Source organism: Tachysurus vachellii, chromosome 5 (assembly GCF_030014155.1).
Source record: "Tachysurus vachellii isolate PV-2020 chromosome 5, HZAU_Pvac_v1, whole genome shotgun sequence".
NCBI lineage: Eukaryota > Metazoa > Chordata > Actinopteri > Siluriformes > Bagridae > Tachysurus > Tachysurus vachellii.
The window spans coordinates 11,994,823-12,016,577 of NC_083464.1; the positions used below are offsets into that span (position 1 = coordinate 11,994,823).

General features: G+C 38.7%; 1 protein-coding gene across 3 annotated transcripts in view; it reads right to left on the reverse strand.

The window, feature by feature from the left end:
- Positions 1–676: 676 nt before the first annotated feature.
- adgrb1a (adhesion G protein-coupled receptor B1a) overlaps positions 677–21,755 on the reverse strand; it is an 86,778-nt gene continuing 65,699 nt past the window's right edge. For 2 of the 3 annotated variants that reach the window (XM_060869797.1, XM_060869794.1), the window contains 14 exons: positions 21,479–21,588; positions 20,008–20,110; positions 19,753–19,903; positions 18,842–18,911; positions 18,395–18,461; positions 17,914–17,999; positions 13,473–13,571; positions 11,848–12,019; positions 11,624–11,719; positions 11,485–11,524; positions 8,198–8,823; positions 4,274–4,309; positions 3,993–4,151; positions 677–2,432 (listed from right to left, as the gene is read on the reverse strand). In XM_060869797.1, the coding sequence (XP_060725780.1) occupies positions 2,238–2,432; positions 3,993–4,151; positions 4,274–4,309; positions 8,198–8,823; positions 11,485–11,524; positions 11,624–11,719; positions 11,848–12,019; positions 13,473–13,571; positions 17,914–17,999; positions 18,395–18,461; positions 18,842–18,911; positions 19,753–19,903; positions 20,008–20,110; positions 21,479–21,588 (2,010 nt within the window). In that variant the 3' untranslated portion in view covers positions 677–2,237. The remainder of the gene's footprint in view (positions 2,433–3,992; positions 4,152–4,273; positions 4,310–8,197; positions 8,824–11,484; positions 11,525–11,623; positions 11,720–11,847; positions 12,020–13,472; positions 13,572–17,913; positions 18,000–18,394; positions 18,462–18,841; positions 18,912–19,752; positions 19,904–20,007; positions 20,111–21,478; positions 21,589–21,755) is intronic. The other variant, XM_060869796.1, reaches the window with a different exon arrangement.

The window sequence follows — 21,755 nt, forward strand, 5'->3', positions numbered from 1 at the left end:
CATTAAACAGACCTTCATTCAGACTTTCTGCCGGAACTGCACATTCACAGAAGCTGTGTTAGCTGTCACAGGATCATACAAGCAACAAATTAGTATTTTAGTTTATAACAGATAAGACAAACTTAAAAATCTCAGCTATGCTGTACAAATGAAACGTAGCTATGTGGAGTACAATGAGAAAATTCCATTTAATATTTAATTTCTTCATTCATGCTTTGACTTGATGAGAAAGCAGGAAAAAAAATATTTTAGGCAGGATATTAGGTAGACTGGCAATAAAAAACAGTCCAAAGTTTATGTGTTTATGCAAGAATGCATAAACTATATTCTTTAAATCTAATAAGAAGTCATTTTTAAAACCCATATTTATGATCGCTTAAATCAGCACACTGCTGTGCTGTTCATATTGGATTCCTGATCACGGAGTGTAAATAATTCCAAGGCCACTTCAGTCATCGTCGCTGCCTCCTCTAATCTCACAAGTAAGCAACTGTAGACTTCAACATTCTTCCTGATTACGGCCCGCCTCTGTTAGTTAGTTTATCTACTTATTTGCATATATTTCAGGGCACAAATACCCTTAGATGGGGAAAAACAAACAAACAAACAAACAAAAAAAACAAACGAAAAAACAAACAAACAAAAAAAACAATCAGGCAGTGTATACCACATTACAAACGATTATATAGACATTTTATTAGAAATATGACACATTCATCTTGTGCTCTGAAAACTGTACATTAACAAAAAAGACCATTGAAATTAAAAAAGAGAGAGTGGGGAGGAGATGGTAGGAACAGGGAGTTTAGACAAGTACAGATCTTCTTGAGTGACAGTCAGTGATATTAAAACACACACTGTTACATAAAGTTACAGAACACTCATATAGTCCAGTAACCTGACAAGATTTGGGGATTAAGTAATGATTTTTATAATAAGAATAACAATATTCCCCAAGCACAGTAAGAAAGATATTTATAGGCTAAAATTCATTGTGTAGAACTCTTTTGGAAATAATTACAATGCTGTACATTACAACAGGACTCTGAAGAGTGAGCCTTGTGCTTTCTCTGTGTGCAACCATCATCACTTCATCATATAACTCTCAGCATATAGCATATATTCTTCATATCTACTTATACATTAAACGTATATTATATATTCCTTCCCCTGACCTTCGAAGCATATTCTGAGTACTTTCACCTCGCTTTCTCTTGCTTACGGTGATTGACACCTTTAGGAGTTCTGACAAGCGTGTCAAGGCATCACCATAAAGTGAAGAGCATCATGCTAACATGCCATGGGCACAGCACAGATGGGTAATATGTTCTCATCCACCATGACATGTCTTTTCTCTTCACATCTGGACCGAAAAATTCATCAACAGGATCGAGTCACACGAATGAAATGCTGCTGAGTAAAACTGCAGACTTGCACAGATGTTTTTATAGCATCCATAGAAAGTTGAGATTTGTTGGATGGCTTGCTGGTTCATTTGGAGATAGGAGTGGCACTGAAAGGTTGAAGTGGGTTGTGTGGTCAAATCTCTCATTCTGTGATAGTGGGGAAGGTACAGGCAGCTCTTCCTCTCATTAACAGTCATGTTCTGATGGTTTTGGGCTCTATATTTGGGTAGTGGAGACCATCATGCCACCCATCACAGCCAAAGCAGCATAGAATCTTTTGTGGCACACGTAATAATAATAATAATAATAATAATAATAATAATAATAATAATAATAATAATAATAATAATACATTCATGATGACAGTTTAAGGTTATGGACTGCTCATGAGGGTTTCTGGCTTTTCATACCTTTTATTTTTGCAAGATACCTTTGCTAAAAGGCTCCTTGTAGTTAATAATCCAAATATCCTTTATCCAAAATGGTCAAAAATAGGTGTGTGTTTGTATGTTTGCAAAAAATGTAAGAAACTGAAGGCCACACATTCAGGATCCTCCGCCCAACCACCTGAATTTCTTTTCTCTTTTCCCTAGAATCACCCCAACACTACACTCACCCGGTCTCAACAGTCTGAGCAGTACCAGGCATGTTCAGGCCACTTTATTTCCAAGTAGTATGATTGCCATTCCAGCATCAAAATAAAACAAATTATACACCAGCAAAATTCCCCTGTTTCATCGCTCTTTCACATGTCACTCTCCCTGTATGTGTCTCTCTTTTTCCCTGCCAGTGGAGTTTTTTTCTACACATCTGTGTGGAGCTGTAGACTGCTCAGACTTCCGTCTGCAGGTCCATGATCTCCTGCCCCACCAGTGGAATTGTGGCACTGGTTTTCTCCCATTCCACAGCCTGCAGCTCCAGAGGAGAGGCCTGTAGTGGCTCCAGCTCTTTCCGCACCCACGAGGGGGGAGAGTGAGTCTTCCTGATGCCCTCCCATGCCCGCTTGCTGGGTGTCTGCTGTTTATCCTGTTCAAGAGAGAAACAAAAGGATGACATAACATTATGTCTATTATTATGAATAAAAAGAAATGTTATGGAAACTGCCATATATCACTGATAATAAATATCTTCCCATACATAAATGTGTGCAAGGAGTCCTTTTTGTTTTAATATTGACAAAGACCTGTCATTTAATATTACTTTACTGTGCTATCAGGTCCAAATGATGAATGAAGCTAATATAAAGGATAACATTGGTAAAATGTTTTATGTTCATTAGAGTAATATACTGCACCAACCACATAAACGTATACTGGAACAAGAACAAACAGAGTCACTGATGTGAAGCAACACTGCGACAAAGCACAGAGAGAGACTGAATGATAGAGTTACTGACTCAATGCATGAGTGACTGAGTGCGTGACAAACTGAGTGATTGAATGAATGAGTGACTGACTTTGAGTGAGTGACAAAGTAAGCAACTTAGTGAGTTATGAGTGTTATTTTTGTGAGTAAAAAAAAAATCTTAAACAGGTGAGGGCCTGGGTGTCTGAATGACTGAATAAGGGACTGAAGGACAAGAGGAATGACTGAGTGACTGTAACCCATGCTTTGCTTTAAAAATAATCCAATTTATAATAGAAATTTTAAATGGAACCTAAAATATAATCAAATCAGGTGAGAGAAAAAGAAACAAGAAAGAGAGAAAGAAAATTTACAGCAGCCTTAGCGTTAAATAAATCTATTTATTAACAAATAAAATCTACCTCTCAAAATGTCCTTCAGCTTGAATTGAACAAAATATGGTACATGGAAAAAGCATTTGCTTTTAGTAGCAGTAATTTCACATCCACCTTCTCTGAGTGCATACTGAGTTCAACCCTGTGAATCCATTAAATCTTGGTGTCATGCAACCAGAGTACACAAGTGCAGGTTGAACGGTTTTAATAAATGTCCAAACAAACAATCCAAAACCCTAGGCAATACTCAAAATCTGTAAACATGCACAGGTCAGAGGATCTACAGACAGGATATCAGAGAGCAGGCAGAGGCAAAAACAGAGAACAAGGCAAGGTCACGATCAGAATCAATAGATGCAATACAAAGGGCTAAGTAAAGGCAGAATAAAGGAAACCGCACGTATACTTCACGGTGAACAAAAAATACAAAAGGATATACAAAAGACAGAACATGGATGGAGACAAGACATAAATCAGAACACATGTGGTGATATAAACAAACAATGTGGAAGTGAACGCTGATCGGCCCAATAAAAAAAAAAAAATGCAGGGCTGGTACGGCTTCTTTCTGGAAGACTCAACATGGAAGAACTGCTTATAGTTTCTCCTCAGCAAAAAGCTTTTTCAGCTTCTCTGTCACAATGCGTCTTATCTCTCACAAACAACAAACTAGGTATCTGGCTAACGTTAGCTACTCAGTGAACCAGTACTTCCCTCCAGAAACACATCACACCAGGAATGCTGATAATCGCCTGATAATTCTCCACCCTGGCAAATTAACAAGACGAGTGTGACTGAGAGGAAAAAGAAATGAAAAAAAAAATACAAGATTGGAGGGGAAACTTACACTAAGGTTGGTCTTATCACTGCCTCCAGATGACACGCTCCACCTCTTCCCAGGCTTGCTGTCCACCGGCGGAGATTCTCTGTCTTTCTCAGCATGCTGCAATTTTCTGTTCAGGTCCTGGAACATGTCTTGGTGGCGCTTTCTCGTGTGCATGATCTTCTGTGCAAGAGTAAATAAGGATAATACAAATGTCACCATGTACACAGTTCTCAAAATGAGAATGTATTCATTTCAACAAGACTACAGATGAATGCTGATATAAATAAAAGGACCACAAGTACCTCAAAATCCAGCTCTGCATAGCGCGATTTTCGTCTCTGCAAGTATTAAATATGAAAAACAAAAAAGTTAGGATCTTCAATGTTATCATTTTGTTTTTATTTTAATCATTTTTTTGTACTGGAAGAAAAGTCCACAGAAGCAGTAATGTAGGGGCAAAGTTGGTACAGACTTTGACAGAGAACTTGGCAGGAGCATATAGTAAACAGCTTGTGACCTCATGGCCTTTCGTTAGCCTGTCTCAAAGTGTCTAAGGAGAGCTTGACCTTCTGCTTGAAGCTGCAACCTTGCACTGCATTCTGGAAACATGTTTGGCCTGCGGTCAAGAAAATCACCCTGGGCTCTGTGGTCACTTTGCTGTCCGCACTAGTCAATGTCTAACATTCAAAAACGTGAACAAGGACTGACCTTTGGAGAACACCTCTATTGCTGAATTATTTCTGCTATTTATTGCTGAAAATTAATTCTGGGAGTCTGTATTACTTCTATTTGCCAGCAATGCATGCAGAATGACAGATTTCCTGATATTTGATTCTTCCAGAAAATGTTCTTGATATGGAATGGTTTATTTCTAAGCCTAATGATTCCATGTTCTTTCAGTATTATCCATCCACAGTATACAGTCATGTGAAAAAGTATAAGAATACAAATATAGTTGTGTCTTTTATGTTTATGTTTTAATTTGTACCTGTATATGAAAGTGATGTAACTGCATGAAAACAAACAAAAAAACACTTTGTTCTCACTTATTAAACAAAAGTATCTAAAATAAATATTTCAACTGAGAAAACTAAGACACTCTATGCCCTAATAGGTAGTATTACCACCTTTGGCTGAAATAACCTCAATGACACGTTTCTTGTAGCCATCAACTGTTTCTGACATCAAATGGAAGAAAGTTTCCCCCAATCCTCAATGCAAAATTCTTTCAGCTGTGTGTGTGAAGGGATTCCTGCATGCACAGTCTGTTTCAAATCATCACACAGGATCTCAATAAGATTTAGATCTGGGCTTTGACTTCGCTATTCCAGGATTCTCCATTTTTTTTTACTTTTCTGCCAGTCCTTGGTGGATTTTCTGGTATGTTTTGGGTCATTGTCATGTTTCAAGGTCCAGTTCCACTACAGGTTAAATTTTTTTTACAGATGTTCTCATGTTTCTCAAGAACTTTCTGATACTAATTAAAATTCATAGTAGATTCTGAGATGATTATCTGGCCAGGTCCTGCTGCACCAAAGCATCCCCAAACCATAACACTTCCACCTCCATGTTTCACAGTTGGTATGAGGTTCTTTTGCTGTAATGCTGTATTTGGTTTACATCAAACATGCCCCTCTGTTATAGACTTTAAATAATTCAGTATAAGACTTGTGTCCAAAGCACATTATTCCAGAAGTCTTGGCCTTTGTGTCTGTGCTCTTTGGCAAACTTCAATCTTGCCCTAATGATTTTCTTAGACAGCAAAAGTTTCCTCCTTAAACACCTCCCATGATAAAGCTTTGCATTCTCTTTCTGACTGTCGATTCATGCACTCAACTGTAGCAAGAACTTTCTGTAGGTCCCGTGATGATATTTTAGTGTTTTTGGAGATTTCTTTAAGCATCTTGCAGTTTGCTCTTGGGGTGAATTTGCTTGGACGGCCTGACCTGGCCATGTTGCCAGTTGTTTTAAATGTTCTTCACTTGTAAATGATTTTTGGACAGTGGAATGACTGATACAAATTCTTTTGAGATTTTTTTATATTTTCCTTTACCCGACTCAACAATCTTTTTTTCTAAAGGCCTCAGACAGCTTTTGGATCTCACCATAGTGATACCTCTCATTTCAACAATTAAAAGAATTGAAGATTATCTGCCCATATGTGTAACTGTTTAAAAAAAACAAAAAACACAGGCTTCCATAAGGTGTCCATTTTTTTTCACATGACTGTGTGTGTGTGTGTGTGTGTGTGTGTGTGTGTGTATCTCGTCGCTGTCGGGCGGAAACCTCGTATGTCCAAATTTGGTCAATTTCATATTTTTTCACATATCGATGCTATTGGTCAGTCCCCACATGGGTCTGTTATTTTTACAAGTTATTAACCAATCTAAAGTCTTGAAAATAGCTTGAGCGCAAATCTCATAACTCCATTGGACACTTCAACTGTCCACCTCTTCCTCACTCCGCGGGAGAGCTTCGCGGCATATTTCTCCTCAAGAAGAGTCGCAACGAATCAACACGTCTTCTGAGGTAAATGTCTTCAAAACACTGGGCTCAAATAAAAAAAAAATCTTGACCCCCGCTAGTTCTGGTGCTTGTCTGAGGACAAAAATTTAGCGCAAGACAATCCACTGAAACGGACTAAACCCTGTGCACTGCAGATAAGGTACGGCGTTTTTTTAATTTCCTGAAAAATAACGGTTTTGGAGATACAAGGATTCCGCCCGACAGCGACGATATATATATATATATATATATATATATATATATATATATATATATATATATATATATATATATATATAGTACTGTGCAAAAGTTTTTGCAATATAATCTAAATCTAAATCTAATATTTGGTGTGACCACCCTTTGCCTTCAAAACAGCAGAAATTCTTCTAGGTACACTTGCACACAGTTTTTGAAGGAACTCGGCTGGTAGGTTGCTCCAAACATCTTGGAGAATAACCACAGATCTTCTGTGGATGTAGGCTTTCTCACATCCTTATGTCTCTTCATGTAATCCCAGACACACTCGATGATGTTGAGATCAGGGCTCTGGGGCCATGCCATCACTTCATGCTGATTTGAAGGCAAAAGGTAGTAACACCAAATATTGATTTGATTTAGATTTTACTTTTGTTTGCTCACTTTGCTTTCAGAAATATAAATAATGAGTGTTTATTTCTGTCAATTTAGAAAATGCATTCTTTTTTACAGCATTTTTTCACACCTACCTAAAATTTTGCACAGTACTGTACTGTATGTATATGACAGTGGAGAGAACTAAAGAACTAAGAATGATACAATAAAACAGACATGATCTGAATTAAGGTCATAACAACAATTAAACACTTTAAGCATGAGAGTTTTATGATGGTGCCTTTTGGCATGTATAGTTAATGCACAGACATTGAGGAAACAACACTGTCACCGGCATCATGAATAATTCAGGCTGTGCATCCTCTCTTAATTAAGCTGCACACAAACAGTGTCGCAGTAGCTAAGTTTCATCCTCATACAGCCCGCAGGTAGGTTCACACTGATACAGAGTTTGATTAACACTCATTCACTTTTCTGCCTGGTTAAGCTAAAGGCCATGATAATAACTTTCTAGTAACTGAAGAAATCCTACAAGTAATGAAATTATTTGCCATGAATGTTAGTGCATCATGCAACCAATGCAAATGAAGTGCATTCAAATAACATTTGGATCATGATGATGTAACACTCATCTTTATGGATCCAACACTCCACATGGTGCACTTAGTGTTAATAATTACTAAAGATTATAAAGATTTTAAAATGACATTTAAGTTCTTAAGCTAGAAAAAGAAGCACATTATTTGTAGTCATTCAAAATCTGATCTTGTTTATGTGTGATCGCGGTGTAAACAGTAAGCTACACTGAACCAGATACATTAATTTTCAAACTTGATTCATTTCATTTATATATTTTTTGTGGCTCAGGAATGTTAAAAGTAACATAAAAAACAAATCTATAAACAAGCTGACATTTATCACCCCTCGTGTCACATGACTGATCTCACGCTCGGGATTCATCAAAATTTTGTCAACAATTCTCTTCTAGTCATACTTATAGTTACTGTGCTCATGAAGGTAATATAGTATGATATTGGCCATATTAAAAAACTGGAACTGTATTCTGCCATAGAAACATGAACATTCGTAAGTGAACATCACCCTGAGTAAACTGTTGTACAGCTTACCTCTAAGGAGCTCATGGAGAGTGTGGAGATGGTCTCACTCTTCGACATCATGCCGGAATTCCCTGAGTCCACTGGCTCTAATGCGCTGTTAGTCCTGTGTGCCTCGGTGGAGATGTTCTGCAAGGGGGAGTCCTTCTCTGTGCATGACGCATTCACCCGTTCAGGAGGAAAACTCTTTAGCCCATACCCCGGAACAGGTTCTGTGCTAGCCGTGTTACCCAAATGGATGAGTCTGGTCTGAGGCACATGCTCGATACTGATGTTGTACTTGGAGTCCTCTTTGGTTGGCTTGGTTGTCCTGAGGGTGGTGGCAGTGATGGTATTGTTGTTGTAGCCTTGTGACACTCCACCTCCCTCAGACCCTACATTGTCCCCCTCCAGTTGTTTGAAAAGCTCTCCATCACAGACGTAGATGGCCTTTGCACCAGGCAGTTCAGTACTGATACCCGCTGTAGCTCCTTTGTCACGGCGCAGAGTGAGTGTGTGGCTGCTATATTCTGCCACGTTCTGCAGGTGCACTTTAGCCATACTGGCAGGCATTGTGTTGAAGTTGGAGCCTTTCTGCATTGTAAGTTGCTGAGAGGCCGACTTTTCCTCACCCTGCAGAGAAGAGCGCTTGCCAGGACCTGGGAAAAAAAAAGACAGGGCATCAAGATCAAGCTGGAGATAACCCTATCCCCTAACCTAACCCTAACCCACAAGGCACTTTACAACACATTTAACAACACACTTCACCCTAAAACACAGTTGCCACCCTTGCATTTTTGCTCTGACTCTGCCGGGGTAGGAAGGACTGCTGATTTTGCAGCAAGATCATTAACCAAGATCAAGATCATTAATCATAGCTTAGCAAAATAACAATCAAAATATCAATAAAAACAAGCAAACAGCAACATTTTTTAGATCTTTTCACCAGGGGGTGCAATTAACATACAAATAATGTTTGAATGCATCCACTATGTAATAGGAACATTGCTAGAAAGCCAACCTGTATAAACTCTATAGCAGCTTACAGTACAGATACATGTTTTAATTGTAACATATACCTACCTATAATTATTCATCTCTGCTATCACAACCATAAACATGTAAACTGTTTTAAATAAACATGAGATAGTTATCTATAGATTAATTAGATTAAGAAAAAAGTTTACAAAACATTTGCAAGCGATTAGTGGCACATGCATCAGCAGTTTTATTAAGTGGTATCACTGAAACCACTTCATTACTGCTAATCTTTCAGATAGATCAATACATAGTCTACACTTGCTGAAGCAGTGGACTTGCAATGTTCCCCTTCCCCTCATTATAATGGTATGATAACGCAGTGTCAGGTTTTGGTGGATCAATATCTGTTTGATGGATCAGTATCTGATATTACTACACGATTCCTTCATTCATCTTAATGGACGCAATTGAAGTAGACCCTATATCAGTAACTACTGCAGGGCACGACACACACACACACACACACACACACACACACACACACACACACAAGCCACCCCCCACCCCCACACACTTACACACACACACAAACCCACACGAGCTCACCCTCCCACACACACAAACACACTTACACACACACACAAACCCACCCAAGCCCACCCTCCCACAAACACACAAAAACACACGCCTAGGCAGAAACTGGCCTGGTGTCATTATGTATGTATGTGCCATTATGTACTTGAAAGGTAGGAGTAAGGATCTGTGAGATGGCAGCTCTACCTGCTGTGCCTCCCCTACTATTAGATGTTGACATTAAATGGCATATTACACAGCAGCAGCAAGGAAAACATTAATTTAGTTGTGTAGTTCATTTAAATATCTAGTAACGTAATTCAATGGATGCATCATACATTTATTGTGATGTAATTATCAACACTAGCACAGATTAACATTCATTCATTCATTCATCTTCTACCGCTTATCCGAACTACCTCGGGTCACGGGGAGCCTGTGCCTATCTCAGGCGTCATCGGGCATTTAAGGCAGGATACACCCTGGACGGAGTGCCAACCCATCGCAGGGCTCACACACACTCTCATTCACTCACGCAATCACACACTGCGGACAATTTTCCAGAGATGCCAATCAACCTACCATGCATGTCTTTGGACCGGGGGAGGAAACCGGAGTACCCGGAGGAAACCCCCAAGGCACGGGGAGAACATGCAAACTCCACACACACAAGGTGGAGGCGGGAATCGAACCCCGACCCTGGAGGTGTGAGGCGAACGTGCTAACCACTAAGCCACCGTGTCCCCGCACAGATTAACATTAATGATATTTCAAATTTACTAACGGTAAATCAAATTTACATTCCTTACCTTAAAATATGTATTGTTTAATACGCATTACATTTCACCTGGACTACAAGTTTCACTATGGCTGTTCCAAATTTCAACCATAACTCCAGGAATAAGTAGGTTTTTGTTCATATTTGTTTATTTGGAACACACAGACAAGCTACTAGAATGACTATGGTTATTGCCAGGTGTTTAGAAAGCAGACCAGCTTGCTGTTTAATACAGAACACTGCATTTAGCTTGATGCATCTACTCAACTTCAGCAAATGGAAATTGGAAAGCTCATGAGTGAAAACAACAATGCCAATGACAACAAAGACAAGACAAGCAGATGCTAGTGCAGTCACTATAAAAACATTCCTGATGCAAGCATCTTTGATATAACTGGCTAGATCTCCATGATAATAGAATATGTCCATTCAATTCACTTTAACTGTAATACACACATGCAGAGAGGGAGAGAGAGAAAGAGAGAGAATGAAAGAGAGAGAGAGAGAGAGAGAGAGAGAGAGAGAGAGAGAGAATGAGAGAGAGAGAGAGAAAGAGAGAGATCACTCCTTAAACACACTGACACTGAGACTGCTGTGTGTCTCAGCCATGCTATGTGGCTAGATGCCGGTGTGATATTCCGTCTAGAGAGATAATCAGATTTGCGGCTCTGATGGATATCAGAGAAGAGAGTGCTGTTTGATGGTGAGACGTCGGGAGGGACTTAATTAGGAGCGGCAGATCTGAGACGCAACAAGGGACAGGCAGCCCTATTTACCTGAACATTACAACTCAGCGGCAAGTACACTGTGGCTCTCAAGGCAGAAATTGCATTATGGGTATGTAATGTGGTGTGCTTCTTGTCAAAACAGCCGGCTGCAACCTCAAGAGGCTGTCACAATTGCAATGGCTCTCAGTGTGCGAAGTAGTTTAAAAAAAGAAAGCAATTTTTCACTCAGAGGCATTGAAATATCTAGAAGGATGCCATACCTGATCTGCAAGCAATGTCAACATCCTTCTCAAAGTCAGTCTGAGGAAAACGCAAAAAGACAGTTTTAGTGGAAAGTGACAGAAGGGATATAGTGAGTATACTGACATCTTTACTTTGGAGTATTACTGATTTAATTACCATGAGCTGCGCGTGACCGTTCTGGAAAGATCCACCCGAATCGCCATTTCCGTCTTCTTGGCGATCAACAACTCGACACTTTACGGCTTCTTGAACCTAAAACACCATATTAACAGAGGTCAAAACCTGACAGAAATCACACACTGAAATTTTGCCCAAGACTTTTTTCTCCTATAGGCCAAAATATCATGGTCACAGTTTTAGTTTTGTCCGCATTTGCACACCTCTCTGCGTAGAATACAGTGCACCATGACAATGACAAAGCCCTCAAGGGAATCAAAGATGGCGAAGAGGATCTGGAAGAGAGCCGAGCGGTGGTCGGTAATAGCCAACACTGCAGACATCCAGGTGAGAGCTAACAGTGGCAGAACCACACACGAGCTCCACAGAGACGCCCTGCAGGAAAGAAGGAAAAATACAGACAGTTTAAGCTTAAACAAAGCAAAGACTACAGATAAGCATGCCTGCCTTCACTGTTGACTAACTTTAACATGCCAAAGATAAAATACACAATTTATTTTCCTCTTTCATTTGTAGATCCATAAAGCATTCAGTATTCAGTTTAATCAATATGATTTTAACATGAACATTTGCTGTCCAATACCCATGTGTGCACACATACATATAATATTGATTATATATAATCATGTAATTCATTACAATACAGTAGTAAGGGAAGTTATATCCTGTAATTTTAGTCTGTGATTATGTTTTAATTATATTCTGTGATTATGTTTGCATTACAACACAGGAGGTAGAAACAGTGGGTAAAAGAGTGAAAAATCAGAATAAAAGACTATGAAAAACCCAAGGGAAAGATAAATGAAAAGGTGAATGAGAACATAGTGAAGGGGATTTGACACAGCAATGGACATGAAAAGCTCCCTGTCCTTATCCATAGCATGATAATAAAATTGTCAACAAAATTCTTTCATGAATTTTATATTATTAATATATTATTATTACCCAAACCAGTCATTTCCTTACTTTTCAGTCATAGGTACATTGATCTGACCCATGAACAGAAATAATTTGCAGAGATTCTTGGAATTCTTTTAATATTTATTCTATGACCTCATTGTTAGCCTCTGTGTATCAACAAATATAAATATGTGTGTCACATGACAGGTTACATGAGGTCACAGAATATATATATATATATATATATATATATATATATATATATATATATATATATATATATATATATATATATATAAACAAGTCAAAGTCTGCCATGTTTCTGCATGTACACACACGCACTAAAAAAAGCTACTACACAATGCCTAACACAGTAATTACAACACTAAATATTTCATACAAAAATCTTTTAGTATATATATGATAAGTAAACCATAACCCATGTAGTAAGAGGTAGTAAAAACTGTTGTTGAGGACAAAGTTTCCAGAGAAACAGGAAACACATGATTCCTTTGTCAATCTAAATGACACTTTTGTCCTAAACATCCTGTTTCACTGTAAACTTTATGACCTATACTACAATTTTGACTACACATAGTGTCAGCTGAGAAACTTTATAATTAATGACCTCACTTAGATCTCACACTTTTATATATTAACACACATTACTACACACATACTCATGCAACCAAATGCATATATTTTAAGTTTTAAAGACTTTCATAACCTTTGGATTTAAAGTTTTCCCTAACATGAAACATGGGGGTGTTTCTCACAAGCTCCCTCAAGGAGACGAACCAAAGGGGAGTGGAGAATGTATCAGGAGAAGACCGGAACCAAAGAAGAGTGAGGTAAGAAATAAGCAGGAAAGGAAAAGAGAACTGAAGGTCAAGCGGTAGAGAATTGGTAAGTAATTAGCAGGACTAACATGGCATTACTGGTAGCTGTGGTAGAAAGGTCGGCCGACGAGATAACTCCGCACTTGGCACATTTGAGCGTCATATTGTACAGTGGCACTGTCATCTGACTGCAAAGTCAAATCAACACACTGAAAATACACACATTCACTAACATACATACACACACTGAATCTTTGGCCACAGAATCCCCTTTCCAGCTCTCTGTCAGGGCTATGGGGTGTGTTTAAGGGACAGAGGAAATGACACTTTATTTTGTTGTTATTTTATAATTAATTGGCCTGATTCCAGATGTGGAGCATGGGTGAGGCGGTGAACTACACTGGATTATGTTTCATAACTGTGTGACTGCCGTTATTTATGGTTACATATCTATTACTGATGTTAATTATTTGATGCATTGGTTTATCTGAGGTGCTCTGTGCATAATTTTGAGACTGTCTTCATCTCAGTCTGAGCTTGTAAGCAGATAAGACCTTACACACATACACTCTTCTGTCATGCTAATATCATACATTAAACACACACACACACACTCTGACATGTCTTCCTTTCCTTCCATTTACATTGTTATTAATAGAGCTAATTAAAGTTATGCTGACACTGAAATCTAACCCTAGCCATAACCTCAGTAACAAAATGTCTCTTTTCCATAATGTTTTGATCTTTGGGACTAGCCAAATGTCCAATCAACGTCTAACCTGTCAGGTATTCCTATCTTTTTCGGGACATTTGACCTCCACCAGGACATACAGTTTTACCGACATGCACACACAAACCTGTTTGTGTTATCTAAATGAGGACCTTCCATTGATACTCCACCATCTACATATGAGTATACTTCGGATCGCTGCACTCAGAATGCTTTGCACAAATATAGTGCACCACGTGTATATAACACAACTCTAAACATCTCCAGAGGCTGGCATGTTCACAAATTGAACTAAACAAAGAACATTATGTACAAATCTCTTATCTGAAAAATGCTGCTCGGTTGTGATTCATACTGTTGTCCACAGACACAAAATGGCTACCTGCAATATAGCAATTAAAGCCATCAGCAAGACATGGCTGGCCTCACGGCCAGTGAATCGATCCTGCAGCTGGCAGACATGTAGATTAAACCCCACATAATATCAAAAATCCAATTCCATGCTAAAGGCCAATCCAACCAATAAAAGGTAGCTGCAGGCAGTGATATTAAAAAGCAATCAGTGTTTTTGTGAATTACAAGGTCATTTTACTAGTCTTTATGGTGAAGGCTAGAGGCACTTCAGAAGCACAGCTTTACTGCAGGAGCACACTGCTGATCAACTCTAATACACAGCACTTTTCCTGTCTTCATCTTGTGTTGTCCTGTTTTTCAGTTAGATAGCATACGCTTCCTCCCTCCACCCTGCACCTGCATCTCTTAAAGCTAGATTTTAAAGAAGTCAACAGAAGCTTCATCCACTTGAAGTCATGTAAACCGGTCTGGGATGAAGGTAACTACTCTTCTGCAACTACATTTAGCCTCCAGCAGGTCTTGTTGGTGTGTATTATAGCTGTTTTCAATAGAAAATGAATATTAAACATGGACTAACAATGATTATAAATTCATACAGACTTCTCTTGTCCAGGAATACTGAAATAAATATAGTACAGTTATAGTTATATTCCTTGTTTATAAAAATTAACCAATATGACTGAACGGTATCAGCATTTATCTTGTAAACATACACTAAGTATCCAAACGTTTGTGGACGTGACCATCACACCCACATGTGATCCGTCTTCTAACGATTTCCCCCAATGCTGGAAGAACAGAATTGTGTAGTATATTGTAAATTATTTTCACAATTGTAAAATAAGTCTATGCTGTAGAAATAAAATTTCTCTTTCAGGGGAACTAAAGGACCCAAACCTGTTCCAGCATGACAATGTCTCTGTGCACAAGTTCTTGAAGATGATTTGATGTGAGAACTCGAGTGGCCTGTACAAAACCCCAATTTTAACCCCACTGAACACTTTTGGGCTGAATTGGAATGCTGACTGTGTGCCAGACCTCCTCTCCAGACATCAGTACCTGAGCTCAGTAAGGCTCTTGTGGCTGAATGGGCAAATCTCCAAAAATCTAGTGGCAAACCTTTCCAGAAAAGTGGAGGTTATTATTATAGCAGAGGGAGATTAAATCTGTAATATTCAAAAATCATCTATGGTTGTTCACTGTCAAGTTTTCACTGTATAAGCAATGCCACCCATTCTTTAAGCAGACCAGAATTGGTAAATAAATGAAAACTCTCCTGTTTCTAATCTAATATCTCTAGCCCTGTAGCTAGCTGCTCGTATTATGAGCTGCCTCATGCTATATAATTTACACAAATGCTGGTGACTGGATTATTTTTTTTATACACTTATCAGCTTCACTAATATTTTTTTATTTTCTTCTGAAATACCAGCTGATGACCTCTACTACAACAATTCAATCGTTTGCTTGCAATGTAAAACGTTCTTTTTTTTTTTTTCGTATGCCATTCTTCTGTGTTGTTGTAGCAGTTTTAAATGCCAAAATACAGTCTATAAAAATTGTTAGGTGTCTTTGAGAAATCCTTTCTGGTCCACATGCTAGTGTTGCAATCGAAACTACCTAATAATTATATGCCTAACAATAATATTCACCTTCAGCTCTGAAGCTCTGTATGGCAAAAGCACATTTTATTAGTCTGGCCTTTTCTATAACATCCTTTAAAAAAAAAAAAAAAAAAAAAAATCCCAACCTGAATTGCCAAATCTCTGAGGTGTTAGTACACTAGCCATGTGCAGGTTTTTTGCTAATGTTTAGTTATGCGCAGCACACATTCCTTATTTTAATTAAGCATGCTATGGATTTGAACCTCGATGAGGCCAAGGGAGAGACAGAAGGGGAGAGGGAGCCTTTAAAGAAATAGATGTTCTTCCGAAACTCAACGACACACACATACACAGAGCAGGGAAGAGAGAAAGAGAACAGGGAGAGAAAGAAAAACAGGGAGAGAGAGAGAGAGAGAGAGAGAGAGAGAGAGAGAGAGAGAGAGAGAGAGAGAGCTATTCATTTAAATGTAATTCCTGGTCTCATTTCTGGATTCATTTGCATTCTTTAATTTGACATAGCTAAATTTTGAATAATCAAATCAAAGCCTTGAGAGCCACTTAATCTGTCAAATGGACTGTGGAAAAAGTCTGAGAATGAATCTAAGAACCCTACCAAGATGTAGTAATATTGACATTATCCAAAGTATCAAAGTGATCAGAGGGGCCTTAGTCTGTGCCAATCAGTGCCTAAGTGAGCAGAAAGATTAGCCCTGAGTGGGAGCAAAGGGGGATGCTGTGGTAACCCTGACACAAATAAATAAACAAACAAACAAACCAACCAACAAACAAACAAATAAATAAAAAATAAATAAATCTGTCATAAATACCATTGCATAGACATGCACATTTATGTTCTGAAAAATAATTAAAAAATAAATAAATAAAATGAAAGGAGAAACATGAAGCTGCTGGATGCAGAAACAATGGCAGTGATGAGCACGCAGCAGCCTGCAGGCAAGGTGCCCAGGAAAGGAAAGAAATAGCAGAAATAGCAGTCCACTGTCAAAAATAAATGCTAGAACATAAATGACTACGGGAGTACCTGATTATTCATTTATGGTATTAATGACCCTTGACCACAACAAGCAAAAGGTTAGACAATATTACTAATCCATAGCGCACTACAGCATAGTTACTGCTATATAATAACAATTCTCACTTCATATTGTGATCAGTTGCCGCTTTAAGTTAAATGATTTAAAACTTGTTTTAATCAATGAAAGGTAATGGGAAAACTGCTCAGGCAGAACTATATTGATTAGATATATGAAATGTTAGAGAATTATTGTTTTATGTTTGCCTTTGCTGGGCTTGACTGCTTTCCTTTAAACAACCATTCCGATAACCAAAAAAAGGCATAAAAAAGGCATGGACACGTTAAAATATATACTGCAAACAGCACAACCAAGAAATGAAGAGAAGCTGAGGATACACATTAAAAATAAACAAACCAGAAATCAAAGGAATGCAAGGCTGTTATAGGTGTGCTATGTTGCTTTTGACAGGATCAACAGCCAGTCCTCTCTGATTCCTCCCCTGTCTCTACCCTCTTACTTCCTGATGTCTTTTGTCTACCTTTATACTTTAGAGACCATTAAATAATTTTTATTGCTTTGCTAGAACAAATGATGCATATTTTCGTTTTGATCGCTATCATTCCCAGTCTCTCTTTCACTCTGTACGTCTTTCCTCTTTATCCTTTGCCTATCCCAGTCAACTCTTGCACCATCAACTGACTAATCCACTTTTCCTGTGTGAAGACTTTGCAGGGAGAGAGGCAGAGGCCTGGCTACTGAGCCTATATGCTCTGCTGCTTTGATGGATGTATGATATGAGGCATACCCTGCCCTCTCCTTCAGTTTCATATCAGTAATGCCGTCTTTGGACACCAGTTTGTTAAAAACCAGAATTCCGATAACCATGTTAACCTGGAGAAAAGAGAACATAGAGGTGAATGGACATGCAAAGACACAACACTCTCACTGATAAATAAATAAAATAAATAACAGGCACCAAACATGATTACACAAAGCAGATATTAACTGTTTTTAGATTCAATTATAGAGATTAGTCTATGCTGTTCTGTTGAAAATAGACACCTAAATCCGTAAATGGTTTCCAACAGATACTGTGCTGCAGGCTTTTTGGCTCTTTAGCTAATTCAAGGGTTACTATTGATAAGAAAACAAAGGTTGTCTATTTTGCTTATCTCTCCCTTACAAAAATCTCATTGCCTGCCCTGAAGGATTGAAATTCTTTCGCTAGGTGAAGAGCTTAGAAGAAATCTCTCTCTCAAACAGCAAAGCAAGAACCAAGAAAGTACCAAGACTACTGCAGCGGCTGGTCCCACAAACGCGTACAAGAGTCCTCCATCCAGAGACAACCAGCAGCTAGCAGGGTAGAGGGAAACAAGAAGAAACAGAGAGAGAGAGAGAGAGAGAGAGAGAGAGAGAGAGAGAGAGAGAAAGAGAGAGAGAGAGAAAGAGAGTAAGAGAGTGTAAGAGAGAGAGCGCGAGAGAGCGAGAGAGAGAGAGAGAGAGAGAGCGAGAGAGAGAGATAGAGAGAGCGAGAGAGAGAGGAAAGGTTAAGAAAAAGCAGACAGGTAAGGGAAGAGGAAATGGTCAGAATGAGGAAGGTCATATCAGACAGAAAATGTATGATCCATTAAAGCAGAATAAGTCTTCATGCTTGTGAAACATTCAATTTATTAATTAACTCCATGTTATTGAATAAGTGTGAAAATGTGTAACCAACTGAAAAGTAGACTTACTAGTTAACTGTACCATAACCTTTAGCCTTGGTAAAGCCAACAGATATGGCCACAACAAGAGCAGGTAAGCCTTAAGAAAAGGAAGAGGAAAGATTTATTATAGTAGATCTATTGGATAATGATACGTAGGCCTACATTTATAACAGACAGGCATGTCCAGTAAAGTTGTCCACAGACACAAAAGCAAACATGGCAAAACACTGAACCTTCAGAGGCATTCATTGTTTTCCACCTTCATTCCAATGTATCAATTTTCAGAAATATTTCAATCTGTTTCCCTCTTTGTTATCCTGTTTGGACTCATTAGAAGTAACAAGTACTAGCCAAGATTAGAGCAGGCAATTCGTTCAGGCAGAATTTGTCCAAATAAAGCACTACTCTTGGGAAATTGAGAGTTTGATTCCCAACAATGCCACAGACTGCTGGGAGCCAAGAAAACAAAATGTGCCAGGCTCTCTGGATGGGAGGGATGATGTACCCTCTCTTCCATGTCAATCACAGAAATAATTGCCAATCAAGCACATCTGTGACCTCATGTATTTTAAAATAAATGTTAGAATTTTTTCCGCGTGTGTGTTGCTTTCCTTCCAGAATAAGCAGGAGCTGGCTGGTGGCTAAGAGAAAAATGGGTGGGGGTTGAATCCCAGCAGAATGCAGTCTATGCTACTATTTTTCTCCAAGTTTTCGATTGTTGGATTGCTTGTCCACACTGTCTACCACCACTCCAGCATCTCTCTGGTGACTCCTGTACATGTGCGTTTAAACAGTCAGTGAATATTAAACAGTGTCTTAGGCTGGCCTGCTTGGCAGTCCAGCGTACATATGGAGTGCCTAGTTTGTGTCTGAGAAAATTAACTAAAGATTGCAGCAATTAAAGACAGCTAAATATAGAGCAGACAGACAGAGCTCACCCCATCCTAGGCAGAGGAAGCGTTTGCGTATGATGCGGTTTCTCAAACGGCCAGTCACAGCCATATAAGACTGCCAGGCCTCCGTCAGAACCCAACAGAAGGAGGAGAGAAAGAAGAAGTGCAGAAAAGCAGCCACAAGAGTACAAACAACCTGATATGAAGGGGAAGAGAAAAAGAGAACATGCTTTTAGAGTGAATTGTATTTTTATGAATGCGCATGCATCCATGCGTTCCCTTGTTTCGTATAGAATTTACCTTGTTTCGTGTCTGAGTCTGACCAATGAGGATTAGCGCATTAGAGGAGATGATGGACAGGCAGAAGTTAATGAGAATGACGGAGCGCTCAGAGCGGATGTACCTTCAGAAGAGAAGCATTGCTTAGTAAAATATACAGCCTCCACACAATGACTCATCCAGGCAACAGATATCATCATGATATTCATAAACAGCCCTTTTCAGAGCTGAGGTTTGAGGTATTGTTAATACAGAGATTGTGTCCTCAGATATAATAGACTCATGCTCAGCTTGACACATTATGTAGCGCAAAGGTTGTCAAAAACAGAGGTGTGTCTCTGTAACGCAAGACGCAAACAGTTTTTCTTCATCACTCTGTATTTTCTATCTCAGGTTTTTCTCAACCTTAAAAGGCAAGCATTTGCTATAGGCATATTAAATAATTTTAATATTCTGAATGGACCATAAAAAAATTGATTACATGTGTGCCAAGTCTAAATGAATACGCCTTATTCTGATAAAATAGAATTATACTGTAGCTATTATCCTTTAGACTTACAAACAATATCCAGTGTTGTTTAGTGTGTTTAAGCTCACATTAAAGTGTTCATACATAATAATTATTATTTAAGATTATTTAAGAGCCTAAAAATGATCTATCTTGCAAAACTTAGCATGTCTTGATAGCTTTTTTCATGACATGCTTAAAAATATGGCTATACAACGATTGTGCATTCGTCAAACTGTGTGAATGCCTACGATTCACCAGCACGCTCACACCGCACTCAGCAGAAATCTGAAATTGGTCTGTGTGCTCTCAGCATGTTTTCTTTGAGCTGTTTGATTGTTCTTTGGTTGACTGGAGCTGTTAATTAGGAATATTTGACTTTGATGAATAAGTCAGGGCTTCACTAGCAGGTGGGCATCTTTTACAAATAAATCTGAAGAAGAATGCAGGGTTTAATTGCAGAGCACTTTGCTTATATTTTTAGATGTTGTAATGGTATAGCATAGTACAGCTTCCTGACAAATCGGACAATTTCGAGAAAAGTTAGTCACCGGTCCAGTGCTTGAGATAATTTTTCCCCTATTGATTATATAAATGGAAGGATGGACCACAGTTTGCCTGCTAAATATTCCTGCACTAAACTTACACCCTTTTGCAATGATCATACTGAAGAGCAGCACCACAACAATCATCATATAATGTAATATATATCCTCCTAAAGCTTCAAACATTTTTAAATACAATTAAAAAGACAAAAACCTACAACCTGGAAAGGTTAGTTAACTGTAAAGATGATCCAAATATATGTGAACTATCTGCTTTCTCCATCTTTTTGTCAAGTCCATTGTAGAAGATCAGGGAACATGGTGATAAATACATTAGCATGCATATCTTCTATGCCTATACGCATACACATACTTCAATCTCATTTGCTTTATACTTAAAATAAGCCCCTTTTCTCCCTTTTTCAATGCTGCTGCGTACCTCCACACAGAGACGTAGATGATGATGAGGAGCAGGAGAGTGAGCGAGGAGACCCCACAGCCCACAATCAGCGTCACGGATGGAAGCTGGCTCTTGGATGGATCCATGTTCTGTCAGTGAGAAAAAAAAAGACGGTTGTGTTAGAGCTAATGGCGTGCTTAAATAGCACCGAGTTTGTCTTCTTTTCCTCTTCAGACAGCTGCAGTGAGATTAGTGCTGTCCACGAAGCACTGGCTAAGGAGCAAGGTCAACTCAAGGTGACTCTGTAAGAAGCTGC